The sequence below is a fragment of the Phoenix dactylifera genome, chromosome 2 (assembly GCF_051530095.1).
Source record: "Phoenix dactylifera cultivar Ajwa chromosome 2, Ajwa_hap1_PhDact_Kaust_v1.1, whole genome shotgun sequence".
In the NCBI taxonomy this organism is placed as follows: Eukaryota; Viridiplantae; Streptophyta; class Magnoliopsida; order Arecales; family Arecaceae; genus Phoenix; species Phoenix dactylifera.
This window is the reverse complement of record NC_143191.1, coordinates 10960228-10982387: the sequence shown is the minus strand read 5'-3', so window position 1 is coordinate 10982387 and position 22160 is coordinate 10960228. Positions and strand designations below refer to the sequence as shown.

The 22160-nt window shown below is 38.5% G+C and overlaps 1 protein-coding gene and 1 pseudogene across 1 annotated transcript; both read left to right on the top strand.

The window, feature by feature from the left end:
• Positions 1 to 13351: 13351 nt before the first annotated feature.
• Positions 13352 to 15470, top strand: LOC120112596 (uncharacterized). The gene is made up of 5 exons (XM_039132180.3): positions 13352 to 13509; positions 13604 to 13650; positions 13739 to 13868; positions 14459 to 14520; positions 14848 to 15470. The coding sequence occupies exons 1-5, from the start codon at positions 13422 to 13424 to the stop codon at positions 15184 to 15186; spliced, it is 666 nt and encodes a 221-aa protein (XP_038988108.3). The 5' UTR covers positions 13352 to 13421; the 3' UTR covers positions 15187 to 15470.
• Positions 15471 to 19108: 3638 nt separating this feature from the next.
• LOC103706617 (UDP-glycosyltransferase 89B2-like) lies at positions 19109 to 20884 on the top strand (annotated as a pseudogene).
• The last annotated feature ends 1276 nt before the right edge of the window (positions 20885 to 22160 follow it).

Below are 22160 nucleotides of genomic sequence, written 5' to 3'. Positions count from 1 at the left end.
CAAAGATGTCAATACTCTTTATTTAATCCATATATTTTCTCCTTTTCCCAATTCCTTAAAACTCTTTTTTACTAAATGATGGTTTCATAATTAAGAAATATTCTCTCTTGATTCCATCTATTAATTTTCATATCAACAATACCCTTCTTAGGGTTAACTCGCACACACTTTCTCCTCCTTTCTCATCTAAATTATTTATATCACTCTCATAGGACTCCAAAACAAATTGAACTCTCTTTCTCTAATTCAACCTCTAAACAACTCTTAAAACTTGTGCGCAAATTAAACTCTCTCTAATTCTACTACGGACTCTTGGATTTGACTTATAAATGGATCTGACTCTGTCGCTTAGCTCTTTCTTCTCTCTTTCCTACTACATACATTGCATGTTCCTAATTACTAGATGTTAATAGATTGGACTCTATCACTTGTTCCACTCCGGCAATCACCAACTTCATTCTACTTAGTAATCTGAGTAGTGATTTGGTGGGTAATCTAAAGCTTTTTCCACATAAAATTAAGTGTGACCACAAGACAGAGCATCGACGACAAAATAGAAATAGTATAACAAGCACATATATTATGCATTTAAGATCAATTATTTATGTACGAGCATTCTTTTCTTGACTTACTAATTTAAATGCCATTACACATGTAATAAGATAGCGAAAAGGGCGACAAAATCATTTTAATTGCAATCACTTTTTTTTTTTTTTTGAGAATACATGCCTGGCTAGGTTTGCGAGCTTGCTCAATCATCTTGGAGGGCGACAATCAGATGGATCTAGGGGGCCCGAGGGGTGCGGATGACGACCACCCTCTGCCTCGTAACATTTAGGCCATGATAAGGGATGGAATGGCCTTTCAGGTCAAGCATGTCTTCTGTGAAGCTAATGGGATTACGGATTGGGTGACCACCTATGTGGCCAACCATACGGGTAGTACCATGTGGGCTGAAAGATGGGGAACTACCTCGGGCACTCCGAAATATTTTATTTTCTGATTTTATTGGGTGTATTCGTACTTGTCAGATATGAATCGCCCGTCCTAGGTAAAAAAAAAAAATACAGGCCAACAACAAATGATAACACATGAAGACTGAAAGAGGAACACTTTGAATGGGGATGGGAAGGCGAGAATGCATGTTTTGGCATGTGGGAAGAGGCCAGAAAGCTTCAGAAATTTATGGACAGGGTGCAGGAGGACGTTTCTGGCCAAAATCTCACGGGGTTTTACTCTCTGAGAGAGTTTAATGCAGAGAAGGGAGGGGGAGGAACAGCTGGCTGGCTCTTTAGATTGGACCGAAATATCTGGTTGCAGTCCTGCAGGACAGACATGGCACAGTTGTTTTGATACTGAGATGGACCCCTCACTGACCCCTTAGCAGTCTCCAAGTATGGGCTAATACAGCTAAAACCAGCAGAGTTTATAGATTTCAGAATTGTCACAATCTTGCTTTAATTCTGAACCAAAACATATTTATAACTATTAATAATTAGATTTTTTTTATATGAATATCTTTCTAAAAATTCAAATTTATTTGAATACCATCTTAAAATTTATATTTATTTCTATCCCTTCATGAAACGCTATTTTTTGCACAAATGTCCCTAATATAACGGTTCTTCCAATACTATTAATAAAAACCATATTTATTTTTATTAAAAATAAAATAAAATTTTGAAATTATTTTTTTGTCCTCCATCGCGACCGTTTTATAAATATTATTTTACACATCTATCTATTAAGGGTATTTTAGTCATTTTAATTTGAAACTGTTAATTTTTCTAACGGCGTTTATGTAAAAATAAGGATAAAAAGAAGGATAGAATAGCAAAACAAGTGTTTTACGAGGGTATACATGTAAATATCAATTTGGAGAGGATATTCTTGCAAAAAACACTTAGTAATTCACCAACTCAAATCGAAAACAAGGTACAAGATTTTAAGCTAGGTGAGATCGACAAGAACGACAATAAGATCGAAAGCCATGTAAACTTATGAATAGTTTCACTGATTCTGCATGCTCGCATTGATTTGGAACAATAGATATCCAAACAATGCTGGGTTATCTTGGAGAACAAAATATTTCGATAAACCTCGTCGCCATCCCCTCCCTTTAACAGTCAATTTAGGAGCTTGTGATATGCCAATCTTGGTCAAGAGTACAAAGAAATCTTCAAAATATAGGAGATACAATAAAATGAAAGCCATGATATCTAGGAGAAACTTTCACTATGAGATACACTCGAGTGCCATTTTTGTGCTGCCTTTGTAGTGCGCATGCCTCGGCACGGCTCTTATCATTAGTTGGTCACACCCATATCCTAATGATTCTTGAGGATGCCTTTTGATATGCCTCCCGTTCTCTTAGCAGTAAAGGGCTCTCAGGCTGAGGGCATCTTTGGATTGGTGGGGCAAATGGCAGTGCATCTTTTCAAAAGATTTTCCAATCCAATTGAAAGCGCATGTTGCCTTTGCTGCCTTTGTTCTTGAAACCAATGTCTCTTTCCTTATGATAGAATCTTGGTCTATATGATAGTTGTTTGGGAGACTCTCTTTTTTTTTGTGAATACATTAGAATTTACGAAAATTATAACAAGCATGCTCTTTTGGATATATGGAAGGGAGTAAGCAAAGCAAGCATAAGAATTATAACAATTTTGAGTTTGCTCTTGGAAAATAGGCTTCTTAACTAGGTTTGGGCATAAAAGTGAATAATATCTAGAGAGAATCATCTTGAGAACCTGGGCTGAATAACTTGGAGTTTGCTCTAGCCTAAGTTTTTTATATGTAGAAAAAGAAAATACAATTATTTTAACCCTTTTTTGCAAGTGATACTGGTCTTAAATTGGGTGTATTTGGACTCGTGATGTATGAAATACCCATTTTAACAAGCAAAAAAAAGAGAGAGAGAGGATAAAATGGTCTGAACCTAATCCAGCCTGCTTTGAACCCAATATAGGCGAATGTGGACCACACTTGGTCGGGCAATGTGCAACCCACGCTTGGCCTGACCTGACTTAATAATAAATCACTTGGGGCCCAAACTGACCCAGTTGGTTTCCTAAAGCTTCATCTCTAATGGCACCTTCATCCTCTATTAAGTTCCAATTATGGTCCTTGAGCTGTCGAATATTGTTTCCATGCCTTCTGAGCATCGTAGATCGATGGAAGAATTTGGAATTGTCTCCCTATCGTAGCCTCCTCACTCTAGACTTGTGCCTACAGAAGACCTCACTCTAGACTTGTTGCTGCAGGAGCGAATGATGCTGAGCTAAGCAAGAACTAAGTGTGGCCAATTACTCATCTGTCGAGTCATTCTCACAATCCTTAAGTTGCAAATCTCTGACTCATTTTTCTTGGCTCTTTTGAGAATATTATCCATCATAGTTCTGTTAGTGAGCTCCTATCTACAATTCATCCGATACATGGCATCACCCCTGATAGAAATGCTCCAAACACCATAAAAATATCCTAGAACTGCCGGTACTATAATTTGTCAAAGCGAAAAGGGAGTTAGCAAGATGTAACTATAGAGGTATTAATAAGTATAAGATAATAATAAGATGCAATTCGAGAAAGATGATGTACTTGGTGGCCTGGGAATCTCAGTATCCAGCTCCCAGTGGCAAAAGCTCTATCAATATATTGCTAGACTATTCTTATCAAGAAAAAGAAAAAACATTCTTAGATTATGGCCCGACCATTGTAGCTATTACGCCAAATGAAATGCGCCGCCATATACTCCAAATCAGGCAATGCGTTAAAAGCTATGAAGCTACAGAATTCTCTGACATCGTTATTTCCAGTGCAAGGTTTGCTCCTTGCTTCTTAGTCGGCCCATCAGTACAATTGAAATCTTCTATAATCTGGCAAGCTTAGTTTATCAAAGCAGAATCTTCTGGCCATATAATTTCCTTCGTCAATACTTTGTATCTACATAAACAGCCAAAAAGATCCATGAACCATACCAAGTTCCTTGATTACAAAATCTATCTGTTGGGAGCTATTATTAATGAAAACACCCATCCTTGCAAAAAAAACCCTACTGCCAAATAAAAATGATGCCTCCTTTCAACCCTTACGACTCCTTAGTATCGCCCATCTAACTAGTCAAACTTTGCTCCCCATATTTTTAGCACCAATAACAACATCACATCTACCACCATCGCCGCCACCTTTGCTAGAAAAACCTTCTTTTGAATTGGAAAATCTCTTAATTATTTCATAAATAGTTTTCTACACACACAAAGCAAATAAAATAAGTTATAGATATTACCTACTTCAAGGCACGCTATGGAATGCTCTCTTTAAAGTATAATTTGCCTTGACCATGTGCAAATAATTGATGGCGGTTTACTCCTAAGATTCAAATAACCGTTATATTTTCTTCTTGAAAATCAACCAAATCCAGATGTTATGAAAATCGGTAAAATAGATTGAAGAAAATCGTTCTATCTTCTTTTATATGAACTTAGCCCTTTCTTATCAAATGCTCGAAGGATGCATTTGAGCCTACTCACTTAGTGCTCAATTTACTCTCTCAATGTATAGAGTTAGGCTCCAAGGAAAGCACAACATTTTATTTGATTCTTCGATGTCAAAGACCTAAACTCGATCGTACTTTCTTTTGAGAGTGTTATTCGCCTTTTACTTTTCGTGAAATGAAATATGGTGCTATATATCCAACCTTCTTCTCCTTTTGAGTTGTGGTAGGAACAATAAAAATGAATAAAGGATACGTATATCCTTAAGATTTGAATAACTTAAAGCTCGTCAAATAAAGCTAGAATGCCCATACAGAGGAAGACAACTGTGTGTCCCTTCAATTCGTGGCAATGAGGACAAGGATTAGCTATTGATCCAGAATTATGGGAAAGGAACGGAGCAAACATCAAGGGCTCGTTCGGTTTGTGGGAAGCATTTTTTCTCCTAGGAATATGATTCCTGGCAAGCAGATTCCTAGGAAGAGGATGCTTAAAAAAGTACTTTTGGCATGTTTGGTTGACCATGGAAAATTGACAAATTTCCAAAGTGCTTATATTTGGTTGGCCATCCACTTTCCTGAAAAAGTTTTGTATAATTCCTATTATACCCTTAATAAAAATTAAGTCTTTAATGCCTCTTTAATGCCGAAGGGTTTTTTTGAAAAAAATAAAAATGGAGTGATTTCCGCCTCATGGCAAAGTAACTTTTCCATATTTCTCATGGGAAAGATTTTTTCATGAAATGTGGGAATCATATTCCCATGGGAATACAACCTTTCCGTCTCTTTTTTGAAAATTCCAATTAAACAAGAGGCATCTCATTACTTTCAACAAGCCCCAAGAGCAAAATACTTGTGAGGGGACATAAATGAACCTTTGGAGCCTATAAACCTATATTTTGATACAATGCTTTTTGCACCTGCACGAGGGAATAGTCTAGATGTGTCATAGCGTAAGAAAGATACCAAAGAAAATTTTGATGCGGCATTAATTTGTAGTGTGGGACTTGAATTGGAAAATAACACAATGAAAATATTAGTACATTCAATGCTTGTAGAAGGATACCTACTTAAAAATTTTATAAATTTGTAAAGCCATTGAGCACTTTATTGATGTACCTACTACCAATGTTGCATGTCAATATGTGAGAGGAAGGCCTCCTTCGAGCAACCATCTAAAAGGTGGTAGTGGTTCTTTCACTCATGGTACCAGAGCCCATAAGTTATACCTATTAAGCTGCCACTAAATTTGATCCATATTCATTTAGATTCAAGGCCCATTTCTATATGGTGAGATCGATAAGATGAGGTAGATGGAAGCCTTCCCCTCCAAACTAGTTTAACATAAACATGGATGATTCTATAATTCAAGCAAGTTGATGGTAGTGCAATTGTCATCATCAGAAACCACATTGGACAATCTTTTGTTGATAAAGGTATAACATTTGTGCTCAAACTCCTCTATTCTTGCAGAGGCTTGGGCTCTTCATGAGGCCTTTTGAGGCACTAGTTTCTACTCCCAAAAGTGATCATTAGAAGTAATTTCCCCACCTTGCTCTCAAATATAGAGCATGGTAAGCCTTTCCCTTTCCTATCTCTTCACCTAGGCTCGTTTGGTTCGCAGGAAAAATAGGTGGGAAAGTGTGGTCAACAGGAAAGTAATGAAATGCCTCTTGTTTGGTTGGAGTTTTCAAAGGAGAGAGATGGGAAAGTTGTATTTCCATGGAAATATGATTCCCACATTTCATGGAAAAGTCTTTCCCATGAGAAACATGGGAAAGTTACTTTCCCATGAGGTGGGAATCACTCCTTTTTTATTTTTTCCCAAAAAAACCCTTCAGCATTAAAGAAGCATTAAAGAGACATTAAAGACCTAATTTTTATTAAGGGCATAATAGGAATTATACATAACTTTCCTAGGAAAGTGGATGGTCAACCAAACAAAAGCACTTTGAAAATTTGTCACTTTCCCATGGTTAACCAAACATGCCAAAAGTACTTTCCTAGGTATCCTCTTCCTAGGAATCTGATTCCCAGGAATCATATTCCTAGGAGGGAAAATACTTCCCGCGAACCAAACGAGCCCTTTAATTCTCAGCTGCAATCTCATGATGGATGGCTCCAAGCCTCCAAGGAGACCAAGTTGCAATGTGTGCTTAGCGAAGGAAATTGAGCAAAGAATTGGATTGCTTCTCATACTAGAAGGTTGCGAACTCATTGATTTATGGATGACAATGTATCTGGAGATCTTAGGGACATTTTGAAGGTCTAATTATAGTGAATGTGCACATGCACGTGGAAACTAAAGAAAATCTACCCAAAATAAGGATAAGTGAATTATTAAAAGTATATTAATTGTACTATAAAAAAGATAAAAATTAATAATTTATAGGGTTTTTTTGCATCAATACCTTCCTAAATATCAGATATTGTATGAATACACTTCCAAAATTGATATTTGTATGTATACCCTCGTCAAACACTTATTTTGCCATTCTACCTTTTTTTATTTTTATTTTTGCATATGTACTCATGCTATCTAACGACGTTAAAAAATTAACGGTTTCAAATTAAAATGACTAGAATACCCTTAATGGTAGACATGCAAATAAATCGTGATTCCGATAGGAAAAGAAGACAAGGATAATAGCATAATTTTAAAATTTTATTTTATTTTTAATTAATATAAATATGATTTTTCTGAATCTTGTTAGAACAACTGTTATATTACGGGCATTTGTACAATAACAAAATTTTACGAGGGTATACATGCAAATATCAATTTTGGAAGGATATTCATGCAAAATTTGATATTTAGAAGGATATCCATGCAAAAAACCTTAATTTATATGATTAATTAGAATGACGGTTATATCTTGCACGATATTTTATGCATTACAATAATATAGGACATTATTATTTTGTTTGCATTTGTTGCAATGCAACAGAATTGACCTAAAAAGTGATCTAACTTATTCGACCTCGAGAGTTAATGGATCAAGTTTGGGTCAAATTCTTATATTCAAGGTTAGCTGATATCAGGTTCAAGTCATGCTAGGTAAGTGCCTCAAAAAACAATTGTCCGTAACTAGATTGCATTTAAACAAACTCAATAAAAAATGGTTCTAAAAATTGAACCTATAAAAAACAATTGAATACTATGAAAAAGGTGATATATTATATTTGTATCTACCTCATAAAATCCATGAATTGCTTGTTCCAATGACCATTGCTTCTTTTAAAATTGATTGAGATGGTAGCAACGTCTATCCTAAAAATCTTAAACCAAGTATATATATATATATATATGAGATGGATATTGCTCCCCTCGAGAGGAGAGATTATCCACATCTCTCAACTCCAAAATCATTAACGTGGAACTCAAATCAAAGACTTACCTCGTTGATCATTATGTTCCTAATAATTCTCCAGAACCAAAAATCATGTGTTCTGATGGTCTCCAAACTATGCATTATGTGGAAAAAAATGAATCATTGAAATGATATAAGAGTATATTTACTATGATTTAAACATCAAATCAATTGATTTCTATTTTATAATTATTTTAATATGTCTAGATAATGTTAATAATATGGATTCTCAATTTAAATATTTTATGTATTAGCATACTAGTATAATAAAATTATTTTTTTTGTGTATACATGATACATAGGTTATAGACTACCAAAATATATGATTTTTGGTTTCGTGACACTTTTAGTGATATAGTTCATAATCGCTGGTACGAATCTTTAATTTGAATGTCTGATTATGAATTTTGGATATGAGAGGAGTAGATATCATCTTCTCTCGAGAGAAATATATTTAATCTCTATATGGAATAAACTATGCTCCTCTCGAGAGAACATATTTGCTCTTCTTAACTCTAGATGAACTATGCTCCTTTGGAGATAAGAGAGTGTTGCTCTTCTTAAATCCAAAATCAATAATCAGATATTCGATCCATTGTAATAACCCAGGACTTCACCCAAAAAAACGAGCCGAAAGGTATTTTTTAGATTCCTTAATCTTGTATAAGTACCCAAGATCTACATAGCGAATAACCAATGTGAAACTAAACAGACGCCCGCATAAGTCATCACATCCACACCTCTGCTCATATCTATATTACTAAAAATAACAAAAATTCAAAAATCATATGCTTTAGTAGTATATAAACCTTGCATCAAAAGAACACAAAAGCAAATGATTTTTGTCATGCTAGGATGTTAAAATACATGATAAGACATCTAAATTAAGAATCTACTTTTTGGACCATGATCTATAGATTCTATACACATTAAAACATATATAGATTAAAACTCATGATAGTACCTTTTTTTTAATGGTATAGATCACAACCAATAATGATATGGATCCTCGATTTGGATGCCCCATTATTAATTTTGAATACGAGAGAAGTAGATTCCATTTCCTTATATTGATAATGTGTATATATATGTGTGTGTGTGTGTGTATGCATATATGTAAGGAGGAATACAGAGTTTTCCACTTGTTTCGTCAAGATAATGAAAAGAAGAGAAAGTAAATTCTAATGAATAAAAAGCATGATAAGGAATATAATAACAAAAGAAGATGTAAACCGTGTGTTGCATGCTGCTTCCTTTGGGTTAAGAGCATCTCTTATATCGTCATTTTAACCTATCAAAATGCTATAGATTCCATTACGACAAAGTGATCGATATTTTAATTTGAAAGTTTTAGAACTTTTAACTACCATAATTTTCCAACTTAACAGTTGTATTTTGATCACCATCACTGCTCTTAAAACCATGCTTCATGATCTTTCAAAGTACAATAGTTTTGGGGTCCCACATACATTATTTTGCGTGCTACATTGGACGTGCCACACATGGCTGCTAACTTTTGTGGCCATTCTTGTAAACCATAAATAATAACATGCTAAGATTTATAATCACAATAACACTGTATTCAAGTTTGAGAGATATATCTGTGGAAGACATATTGAATATGATTCTTCAATCACATGTAATAATAGCGGTTGGATCTTTTCTTCCATGCTCCTCACAAAAATAGTCGTCAATGGGGCAAGCTATAAACCATATGAAAAGGAGAGGGGGACCTAGCCTTTATATATGAAACATAAGGAAGCCTTCCCATTAAGGGCTCCAAACTCTAATAGGGTTTCCTATCCTACATGCCAAAATTATTGTTGTGGGAATAAAGGGTCCGAACTTAGTCCTACATCGACTAGATAGCGGAGATGTCTGTTCCTTAAATGAAGGGGGGCAACCCCTTTCCCTTCAGCGGCGTCTTTTGCAAGGCAAAACCGTACGTTGGGAAAAGACTATGAAACTCCCTTCAAAGCGAACAATACCTCTGAGGAGAAGCAGTTGCTTCCGCTGTCTGAGCCCGGTGGGGACTGAGCTCTGGGGTTTGGGTGGATGCGCTCCGACCTCATCAATTACCACAATAAATAGGACTCGATCCTATAGATCCAAGATGCACCAAACCCATAAAACAAAATGATCACACATCATATTGTACTTAACCTAGTACCATTATGAATCATACGTTTAACCTATTTTATAAAATAAAAATACGCAACCAGTGAAAACACATATTTTGAAATTATTCTAACAACCCTCCCACGTAACATTTTGCACGTAGGGTTGCCACTTGTGGAATGACAAGTGGCAAAGTCCAACGTAGCACAGGAACCACGTGGCTCGGTTTTCTACCCAGCTTGGAACCGACTTATCAACAGTTGACACGCTTCTCGGAAAGTCCTCCACTGGTGGCAAGTTGGGCAGCACGCCCTCGGGTTCTGAACTTATCCCCTCCCCCCAAAACCCTAAGCCTGGTCCTCAGCACGGTTTTCTGACTTCATCCACTTTAATATTGATAATAATATGAAGGTTGGTAATTCTAAGAGTCCCAGTCCCTTGAACAAGTTCCTATGGCTCTTGATTTGATGCCCTTGTCACTTTGCGAGCTTCAATCTCTTGGCCACAAGAAAAATTTAAAAAATAAAAGGGCTACAGGATCCAACTATGCCCATTTGATTTTGATTTTGTTGTGATTCAAAGTTTGGAACTGCATTGTGTAGTTTAGATGTGCAAGGGAGTGGTTTAATTGAAGAAATATTATTTTGTTGATGGGAGGACTTTTTTTTAGGTGTCCAATAGTTAAAAACATCCCCTTGGCAAGCATTAATTTAACAAATGATGTTTAGTCTATAATAATTATGTTGAAGGAAAAAGAATCCTATCATGGCGTACCATTAGCAATTAAGCCTCTATTTTCAATGTTGGTATATATGCTTTTGTTAGTGAATACAGTTTGTCTAATTCCTAATTTTTTCTTGATGGATTAAGGATATGTTTGGATATTCCTACATGATTGAGCTAAAAAATTTTAGGATTTCGGAATTGAGCCATCTATTTAAGTCTGTCTCTGTATTAACCAAACAACATCCAGCTTAATTTATTTGGGATATTTTTTTTTTCTTGTAGCCTAAAGGCTATAATTTAGAATGAGCTTGGCCAAGCTCTTAAAAAATATAAGTTAGATAGGTCAACAAGGTCCGATTTTTATAAAATTTTCAACCCATTTCTATAGAAATATTCAAACAGACCCACTAATTATTTCACAACATGGTGCAAGAATATCGTATGCCAAATACTTGGTAAAACACCTCCCAAGACTGAAAAAATAAATTCTCCTCCATTGGAAAGCAGTGTTATTAGAGGGCCTGGTTTTCCCATCTTCTAAGTGTCTTAACTTCATCCAAGTTTGTTCTATGTTTTTTTTCTATTAACATTTTATAATTAAACCCCCTGGTTGGTCTAGCATTTACTCATGGACGGTATGGCAGTACCTGATTCATTGGCAAGCAAAAGGATGCAAAGGCAGGCAACGTCCAGTGCTACTCAAACCCTGAAGTATCTACTTGTGGCTCTTAATTGACACCAGATGATCCCAAAGCATTTCTAGAATAAAAAAGACCCCATGCTTTTTAAGTTCATATTAGTCAGGGAACTTACATAAAAAGAGAAAAAGATATAGAACCTCTCGAGATGCCAATTTTCATGCTGCATAATTATTTAAAATTTCTGTTTTCAAATATAAGTTTGTCGGGGAACTTTTTGTAAATTGAAAAATTCCAACATTTGTATGTAAACTTGGGAAATTGTCATAAGTTGTGCAAAAACTCAGCCTTGATAAGGCATTTTGTGCATGTTTTCATGATGCATATTTCAACCACTAAGCCCTCTAAAATATGAACATGGATCCTCTGTGGTATGCATGCAGCACAGCAGAATACTGTAAAGCCATGGATGACTGCTATCAAGAGATGGACAACCATAAAACAAGATAGTCCATGAGCACACGAGATGTCATACAAAATTGTATGTTATCTGATGGCTGTCCATCTTCTGATAATGGCCACCAAGAGATGCACACTCTACGGTGCAGCCCCTGCACCGTAGAGGATCTTGGTTGCTAAAATATACCTTTGAGGTGGTACACGAAAAACATACCTTGAGGCCGTGCTTCCAAACGTGCCCAACCAAATCCGGAAATAATGCTCAAACGTACACTGAATTATTCTTCTACTAGGCTTTTGTTCTCAGCAACAATACCGTTGATTGAAGCAACATCACATTAGATGTTTGAATTCCAATGATAAGTCAAACGAGACAGCTCACGCCATCTACCATTGTTCTTATTTTTACACTAGGGTTAATAACAAACAATTCATTCATTACCAAACATTCGGAAAACCTAAGCTTATAGGTACTAGGCTTCACAAGTTTTGATATCTTTGAATCAGGAACAATATTCTCAAGCTATTTCTATAATGTATCTCACTTTCATGCTAATAACTTCATATCAACTTCTTAGCACACAGCAAGTAGTTTAATGGTCGCGTATTTTGGAACCCGACAAACCCTGAAATGAAATCACATTGCTCGCTAATTAAAGTATGTGTGATTAAACAGATATTCATCAAACTCTTTTTTCGAGGAGCAAGCCAAGACCAAATCGACGATTAAAAGTTGAAAAAATCCTTACATCCTAATTGTTCCACACAGAATCTTGGCCCTGTTGATATAACTACTACTAGATTAGATTTCTAACACAATGTCAGATTCTTACAATTTCAGTCTGTCTACAATTTGACTATGACTAAATTTGAACTTATCCAATGGTATCTGGACATGTGTCAGAGTCAAAGTCAGACGAAGGTCAGGCGATAGCTGGTCAACATACAAGTGTACAGAAATTTATACACCTCTTTTCACACTTTAGAACAAACTAGGCAGCCAGGATAGCCTCCAGTAGTATTAGGAAGTGTGCCCAAAAACAAGTTTGGCTCTTGCTATTTTGGTTCTCTTGCACTCACCTCAAGCCACTTGCATCTCCTCATGGCTACTCATGCAAAGAAAGGAACCCTAAACCCGGCCAAAAAGGTGTGCTCAAGATATGGGGACTTGGGTCCAATAGTATAAAAGTAAAGGGTGTCCAAAACCCTAGGTTTGGTGGGTTGGCAAAAGCCTTGGCCACTGCATTCCAACTTTCTCCTCGTTGCATGCATGGCGGTAGACAGGCGCAAAGCACCCGTATCTTCCATTCCACGCGATGCTAAGAACCGCATTAAACTTTTTTGTTTTTCTCTTCTCTCAAAACTTTGAACTCTGCTGCATGGTTTGATCCTTCCAAGCACCAAATTTTAGACCAAGGAAGAGAAGTAACAGGGACTGGTTAAAAAAATGACCACAAGGACAGTTAATATATTATCATAATAGAAAGAGGTCATGTTGGAATGCAAGCTAGCTTTGACTAGCTTGCTTGGATTCTCTTCTTTATAAAACCTTAGCTCCCCTATCCTGTCTCTCTTCTCTTTTTGTTGTTGTTATACAACAAACCTACCCAGTAAAAAGTCATGGGGTGTATGAGGTTCAAAATCTTTCTTCTTGGGATTTTGCTCTCTTTCGTTGCTCTTGGTGACTCCTTTGCTGATGTCCACCATGGTAACCTCTCTCTTCTTCTACCTTGCATTGCCACATGAAGGAATGGCAGAACTTTAGGATGATTAAATTAACTTTAGTGTTTTTTTTGGTGTAGCAATCGAGATGGTAGGCAGCAATAGTAAGGCAACTGGTGGTGATAAGGTTGGTTTTGATATTATTACTCATTCAAGTACTATTAAATTTTTAGGTTTATTTTTGAGTTGGTTTCTTGAGCTAAACTTGTTGGCAGGTATTCCTTGATGAGACTGGGACAGCTACCACATTAACCAGAAGCAAGTGGCTAAGAGGAAGGAAGATGGGTGCAAAAGATGAGGTGGAGAAGACACCTGAGGTGGAAGCGAAGGGCCCAATGAACACAGGTGCAAACCCTTCTGTTGGAAAATATGATCATGGAGGGAAGAGGGAGTTGAAATTAGAGAGTGGGTTGAGTGCTAGAAGCATCCCTTCCAGGGTCAAATTGGTTGATCTGATACCACTCAGTTCTGACTATCGTGCCCCCAAAACCCACCCCCCAAAGAACAACTGAAGGAAAAGGCTCCTATGCCACTAACTTGCAGATTAGGCTTTCTTTTGATTTTGTTTTTCTCCACACATCTTAGTGACAAAAGAAGAGAACCTCATAGTGTATTTGTATGAAATCGGCTTTTGATGCTTAAAGGAATCTCTTTTTCCCCCTACATATATACCAAAAAGCCCTGAAGTTTATGATGTATGGTAACAATCAGATGTTACTTCTGAAAATTGGAAAGCATGATTTAGGGTTGGAGACACCAATTTTTATTTTTGGAAGAGTACAAAATTCATCAACCAGCTACAAAAATATGCCAAATATTTACAGTTGTGGATGGTTGGCATGTGTTCGCAAGCAACGGAAGGAATTCTAATATGGGCATAAGTCAGGGATGGTTCTCCTCCTATTTGAAGTATATATTTGATTTTTTGGATGCAGGAAAGCCTAGGAACTCTTCAAAGAAGTTATTGAGGTCATCAAGAATGAACGAACATGACAAGGTCTTTCTCTCCCTCTCTCATTCACCCCCACTACTCGCTCACACTCACACAATAACATATTTCAGTTTACATAGTTTGGAATCCTTACCCAGGCAATTTAGGGATAAACAATGTCACATGAACTGTTTTCGCTAATAAAAGCAACCAAAACTATTACTACTGCAATCCCAAACTCCTTTTGCTACTCCAAAATATTTTGTTTAATCATGATTTTCATGATTTCTAACCTCTCCAATCAATATTCTCTCTCTTTCTCTCTCTCAAGGGGGACAGGCTCCAATCAGTAATCACTAACATGTACATTCTCTTTCGTTTTTTCCAACTCAGGATAATATCTCCTCGCCGGAGGCGAACCCATCAATAGCAGTCAGCATGAATTCTAAAGGGAGTTCCCATGGGAGCCTAAAACACTCAAGTAATCAAGAACGCTGCCCCCAAGTCTTTGTAACATCCTCAACTCATGGTAGCTTGGGATTACCACCAGGGGGAGCATTATCAGCCTCCCATGGATCTCATGATGCATTTCAGACAATTGATATACAAAAACATCAAGATGCAGTGACTGAGATGTTCAACATGCTGAACAAAGATTACGCAGCGAGGGCCCGTCGCAAGCCTCCAATCAACAATGATATACCACTAAAGGATATTGATGTGGAACCCTAGCTAGTTGTATGAACGGTATTTTAGATAGGGTGACCTCTCTTCTACTTCTTATTATTACCCTTACTTAGATAAACAGGGCCTAGGTTAGATTTGTTTTTGGCTAGTCAATAATAGAAACCCAGACATATATAAGCTGTTCAATATATAATGCCTCTAAGCCTCCTAGTCCAGTCTTGGTTACATTGAAACATCTACTGAGAATTGGGCAATTTTGGCCATAAGTGAGGTTGAGGTTTGTACTAAGTCTCCAACTTTAGACTTGAAATGTTAGATAATTCTGAATATGCATCTTGTGAGCTACTTCTTCAGCATTGTTTATAATAGGGCAAATAATTTACATATTAATTTATGCAGAGTATATTTGAAATGGATTTAGGATTCATAGAACATAGATATCTTACACAGGATGATGGCTGTGATTCTTCTTCTTCATTTTTCATGTTTGATTGTAAAGATGCCCTAAACCGATGTTTCATGCTTTTTAACAGATTTTGGTTTTCTGAGCAATATAAATACTATTGGGTTGTGATTACTCCTCAAAAAATCAGAATACCTGTTTGGTTACAAAGGTGGAGAATAGAAGTTTTTAGCATTAAATCATATGAAAGATGTAGGTATTCTGCTATCAAATCTATACTACTGCTTCAAGAAGTTCTTGATGCAACATATTGATTTAAGGTTTAAAAGATCCATTGTAAGATATGTTTGATGGAAGATGTGTAACCCTTTCTCCTTTCAAAAGGAAAAAAAAAATGTTCCAACTGTTTCTTAAATACTGAATATTATGTATTTGAAATTTTGCAAGAGCCTGCATGCATGAAATTTGATCCAGCCTGTGATTCATAAGAATAGCAGGGAATATTTGTGATATCCCACTTGGTTAGTTCCTTAATTTCTGAAGATCAATCATTTTTTTTCTTTTCTTTTTTCCTTTTTTTTTGAGAAGAACTGTCGGGGCACGGCCCATTATTTCACAAAAATGATAGAAGAAACATCCATGTCAAGCACTTGGTGAAACACTATCCGAACAAGGAATTTCCTCCAATTGGCAGTCTGTTTGATCAGATCAATCCCCTACGTCTCAGAAAGATAAGCAGAAAAAGTTATACTTTTCGTAATCTTTATGTGAATGGTTTGTTCAGTGTTTGAAATACATGGTGGAGATGCAAGTGTTCTTATCAAGCTTCAGCCATTAAGCAGTGAGGAATGCTACAATGCTAATTAAGCAACAGTAACAACACTACCTATAAACATGGACATAGTTAATTCTCCAAGGTGAATCTTCTTTCATGCTTTATATTTCAATGTAGGGTTGCTAAAGGGGCCAAGACTGGGCTGAGCAAACCCAAGATTTAAATGCATCCAGCCCAGACTGCAGCCCTAGTTTCTGAAAAAAAAATTGGATACATAATGGAACATTAAGGGCAGGGTCTCCAAGAAAAGCAGTGCAATTGCATTGCAATTTGCAGCCCCATACGATCAAACAAATTGCTTTACGCTTGGAATTGTTTGTTTAAATATTTCAATCCAGACATGGAAGTGTAAGATAGAAAAATAGCTTGCGTTCTCTTTTAGGCTTTCACAACCATCTTTTACTACAGTGAGGAATCTCTAATGATCTTTTTTCCTGAAATGTGCTCCGATGATTTTTATGCAAGTAACTAAAAACTCTCCTTCCTTTTTCTTTTCTTTCTTCTTTTTATAAACAAACTCTTCTTTGTGTACTAGTTCTCAAATCCCAACCAATAATACTTGGATTTCACCATTTGGATGTATTGAAGCCATTAATAATGCTTCAATGCCAATTAAAATAAAGTTATATTATCTCTTGACACCAAATTCAAATTGGGCATTCCATTACTAACAATTTTCGGTGCACAATTTGTAAATATGTATCTCTTTACTAACACCTATATTTTGTGGGTCTCTCCCATCTCTCTTTATTAAGATAGAAATAAGAAAATGTATCTGTCATTGAGCATCTATTTAAAAGAAACTTTGTTTTGGCATTGCACTGAAAAGTGTTAGGATTTGTGTTTGTGTGGTTGTGAAAATGTTTGACTTGTGGGTATATCAAATTACATGCTAATTGGGTTTCTTCATTCTATTGCAATAGATATCTTTTTTTTTAAAAAAAAATATCTTTAAATTTTAAAAGTCACAATTGAGGGCACTAATTGGTAGAGTCGGAAAAAACTCACCAGGCGTGGATTCCAATTACTTGGGTTCTATCCTGCCAACACTCCGATTTTGACTAGCCTTCCATGCTAACATTCAAAAAATTTTAAAGCTTAATTTTATAAGTGACCCCTTTTAGCTCAATTTTTTAAGTTGCCTTTTATACTAGCAAGATGTTTGAACATGTAGAAATAGAAGGTGACATTTTTTTCATTTTCTAGTGAGTCAATGAGAAAATTTTGGTGATAGATTTATTCAAGTCATTAGCACTTCTATATACCATTTTTCATTATGATTCTGAATCTTTTGTTGAGTATTCCCTTTTCTTCAGAGTCGCATTATATTGAGATACAAGATCTAGTAATTTTGCTAATTCAAGATGTAATAACAGAATGCTACATGTATTGAAAAAGTTGGGTGAGGTAGGAAGAGAGCTTTGGTGTGAATATATATAATTATAACATAGGAAAAAAAAAAATCCATGCCCCTTTGCTTCATACTTGAATTGGAGAAGCCGAGTCTCAAATCATACATCTTTTTTACATATTGGGGAACAACTAATGATCAGAAAAGGCATCACATGTACCAATAAATACCTTTATAATTTGGCGAACTCTTTAAATAAAAATGAAAACCTCTATACTGAAGTATGAACATATATCTTAGTGGATTATTCATGATCATTTTTGCCTCTCAAGACATGCTGGTTCCATCAGTAAGGACCCTAATCAACTCCCTAACTATTTGGAGGTAAACTGAGGAAGCATATTAGCTCAAAATGAGCGTAATAAGCATCAATTCAACAACAATAACAACAAAAATCTAGTGATTAATGACTGGAAGAATTGTTTTTTCCTTGGAGAAGAGATGAGTCGGGCTCTACCTAAGGAAAAGAGAAAAGCAATAGAAAATTCATCATGACCTGCATCCATTTCTCTTGCATGGTTGCATGTAAACTAAGAGGCTATATGTAGCATATTTGTTTAGACGCTTCCAAACTATTCTTTCCTTGGATAAGATGATGTTTTGAGTATTCATAGAATTACTAAAATGGGTGTTAACAAGTGCCAATAAAAATTAATTAGATAGCACATGAGGTACCTCACAAAGTATGACCTACAAAAAAGTATGATCTACTGTGTATCTTTTCCAAAATCATTGTCTAATGCAGTGTTATGATGTGAAGCATTTGATGTCTGACAAACAAAACTTGTAGGAAGTTGTTAGCTAGCATCCAATTGTCAAAAGTATCTCCTGTTACCCTAAAATTTGAGAGATAACATATAAAATAATCCATCAAAGATTAATTAAGTTTGTTTGAAGCTAGCCTTTTTTTTTTTCTCTTTTTTCTTTTTGTTGTTTTGCTTTCCAAGGACTTGCCTACATTTGTGCATCCTTTTTCCTTGTTTACCTAGCTGTCACCTTGTCCCATATGGGTGATTGGGTACGGTTTGTGAAGTTGAGCCAATCACTTCTTCCCCCCGAGGCTTGGGTTGTCGATCGAAAGAACGCTCGACCGTTGGATCGTATCACGCACAGATGTCAAAGCATTCCGAATGACTCCATTTATCTTCTGCACAGATCTCGAAGCGATCGTTAAGCAACCCAACGGTGGATTCGCGGCGAAGAAGGGGAATCCTTATTTGGCGGGAAAGATACAACCCCTGTTCCTCTCCACGTGCTCTCCTCCCCCACCTTACCTTTTCTAGAAGCTAACACGTGTATAATCCAACACCCCACCCACCCTCCCTGCGGCCGCCGCCGCCGCCGCCGCAGGTCCATCCCCAAACACCGTGGTCAGAACCAAGCCCTTATAGCCAGCTCTCTCTTCACTTCAAAGAGAGAACAGAGAACGAGACCAGAGAGAGATAAATGGCGGAGCCCGTTGGGCCCCACGTGCTGGTGATCCCCTACCCGAGCCAGGGCCACATGCTCCCCCTCCTGGACCTCGCCCACCTCCTCTCCTCCCGCGCCGGCCTCGCCGTCACCATCGTCGTCACCACCAAGAACCGGCCCCTCCTCGACCCCCTGCTCTCCCGCTCCCCCTCCGTCGCCGCGCTTGTCCTCCCCTTCCCCGACTACCCGGCCCTCCCACCGGGCCTCGAGAACTCCAAGGACCTACCCCACGACTTCTTCCGCCCCCTCATCCACGCCCTCGCCGGCCTCCAAGACCCCCTCCTCCGCTGGGCTTGCTCCACTCCCCATTCCCTCACCGCCATCGTCTCCGACTACTTGCTCGGCTGGACCGCCGACCTCGCCGCCCAGTTGGGCATTCCCCACCTCGTCTTCTCCCCCTCCGGTGCCCTCGCCATCGCCGTCTTCAACGTGCTCTGGCGCCGGATGCCTCAAAGATCGGATCTTGACGACCCCAATTGCCCCATCTCCCTCCCGGAAATCCCCAATTCCCCTGTTTTACCCTGGCGCCAGCTCTCGTTTCTCTATCGGACCCACATAGTAGGAGAACCGATCTCGGAGTTCCTAAAGGAGGGATTTTTAAAGAACATTGGGAGCTGGGGGTTCGTCTTCAACACATTCGCCGACCTGGAACGGGTCTATCTGGACAACCACCGGAACGATCTGGGGCACCCGCGGATCTGGGCTTTGGGGCCCCTGGCTCCGCCGGACGGCCCCGTGGAGCGTGGCGGGGTGGCCTCCGCCGCCTCCGGTGAGATCATGACGTGGCTGGACGGCTGCCCGGAAGGGTCGGTGCTGTTGGTGGCCTTCGGGAGCCACAAATACTGGCGCCGCCGCAAGCGGCGGCACTGGCGGCGGGCCTGGAGCGGAGCGGGGCGAGGTTTATCTGGTGCGCGAGGGGGGCGACGGCGGTGCCAGAGGGGTTCGAGGGGCGGGTGGCGGGGAAAGGGCTGGTGGTGCGGGGGTGGGCGCCGCAGGTGGCGATCCTGGGCCACCGGGCGGTAGCCGCGTTCTTGACTCACTGTGGGTAGAACTCGGTGCTGGAAGCGGTGGCTGCGGGGGTGGCGATGCTGACGTGGCCGATGGTCGCGGACCAGTTCTTGAACGCAAGGCTGGTGGTGGAGGAGGCCGGAGTCGGGGTGGCGCTGTGCGAAGGCGCCGACGCGGTGCCCGACGCGGACGAGTTGGCCCGAGTCGTGGCCGAGTCGCTAGGCGAGTCGACGAAGGGAGTCAGGGATCGAGCGGAAGAGCTGAGTCGGCGGGCTTTGGAAGCGGTAAGAGAAGGGGGAAGCTCGTATAAGGAGCTGGACCGACTGGCGGCCGAGCTTTCCAAGGTTGCAGTCAAGTGAAATATTTTGGTCGTTTTACCATCTTTTATGGTCTTTTTATCATCTTTTTCTTTGGTATTATGTAACCCTACTGCTACCTGTGATAACTAATAAAGGAACATGGCATCACTTTTTCTTTTCTTTTTTTTCCTTTTTTTTTTTTTGAACAATAGGGTGGTTTTAAGCAACCACCATGTTCGGAATCCTTGACATCTCCCTCTGCGTGTCTTCAGAATTTGAAAAGGAAAAAGGTGAAGCCGATCTAGCATGATTAGCAACTGACCTAATTGATTCCTCGTGCAGGACTTAGTTTAAGAGAAAGAGATCCATCTTTGGTGAAGTTAGTTTGGCATTATCAGACTACCCAATGTTTGGATTCATGTTTGGTTTTATGGGACATTCATCCCGAGGTCCATGGAGCTTGGGACCAGATCAAACATAGCTGACTAATATTAATGTTAATTATATGTTTTGTGTTCCTAAACTAGAATTACTGAATGGAATAGGTACAATATCAATTAATCAGAAAGCATGATTCTGATTATTGACCTTTTGAACTTTCTCATTTTGAAAGATTGATGCAACACAGGACAGCTAAACCAGCCAAGAGAAGGGGAAGGTTGGAAATGTTTGTCCACAAACAACTTAAAAAAGCAATTTTTGATTGATGATATGCCAACATTTTATATGAAAATGTAATTTTTGCTGGTCTTTTGGCTTTTCTGTCTACAGAAAATGGGTATTATGTAAAATATTTGGTCTTCTAAGTTGAAACTAATTCTATGTTATGTACAAAATAAATTTTATTTAAGCTGCTTTATCCCACTCTCTGTCATGTTTTATTATGTTGGTTAAATTAAGACAATTTAAATAATTCAGATTACAATTTGTAATCTCTTTTTCATTAGTTGATAAAATATTTCTAAACATAATGGGTCCATAAGCCACCGAAGTCTATAGAAGCTCTCCCGATTGATCCAACACAAAAGAGGCCATCCAGTTCGCCGCACTATTGGCCTTGCTGTAAACATGCCTCACCACAAAGGTAAAACAACTACCCACCTGACGCTACATGTTATGAATCAGAAGGTTTGACCCCACAACTTTTACCCGCCCCTGGATCCAACTGATCACTGTTGCCGAGTCGCCTTCCAATATAGTGGAATCAACCCTCAAGAAACTCCGCACGTGTCTAAGTCCAGTCCAAGTAGCCCTCATCTCTGTCCAAGAACAAAACAAGTGTATAACCGACACCCACCCACTGTAACTAGTTTGGAATCAAGGCCCCTAATGATGAAGCCAGCGCCATCCCTCTTTCCATCTTCCAATACACACATGCAAAGTTCACCTTGAAGAAGCTAGAGAGTGGAGGCTCCCAGGTGATATACACAAATCGAGACTTTACCAGAGCAGGAGTAGAGTCCTAGGTGCCCCGAGCTATCAAAGAAACTCTAAGATGGTCGAGGTGGGAGAACTCGGTAGACTGTGCCCGCATTCTATCTAGAACTAGACGAGAAGGCAGGCTGCTCTCTCCAAAGATCCAAGTGTTCCTCG

Coding starts and splice junctions, on each gene's coding strand:
- LOC120112596 (XM_039132180.3), top strand. CDS start 13,422: ATGGGGTGTATGAGGTTCAAAATCTTTCTTCTTGGGATTTTGCTCTCT. Junction 13,510..13,603: donor CTTTGCTGATGTCCACCATG/GTAACCTCTCTC, acceptor TTTTTGGTGTAG/CAATCGAGATGGTAGGCAGC. Junction 13,651..13,738: donor AGGCAACTGGTGGTGATAAG/GTTGGTTTTGAT, acceptor ACTTGTTGGCAG/GTATTCCTTGATGAGACTGG.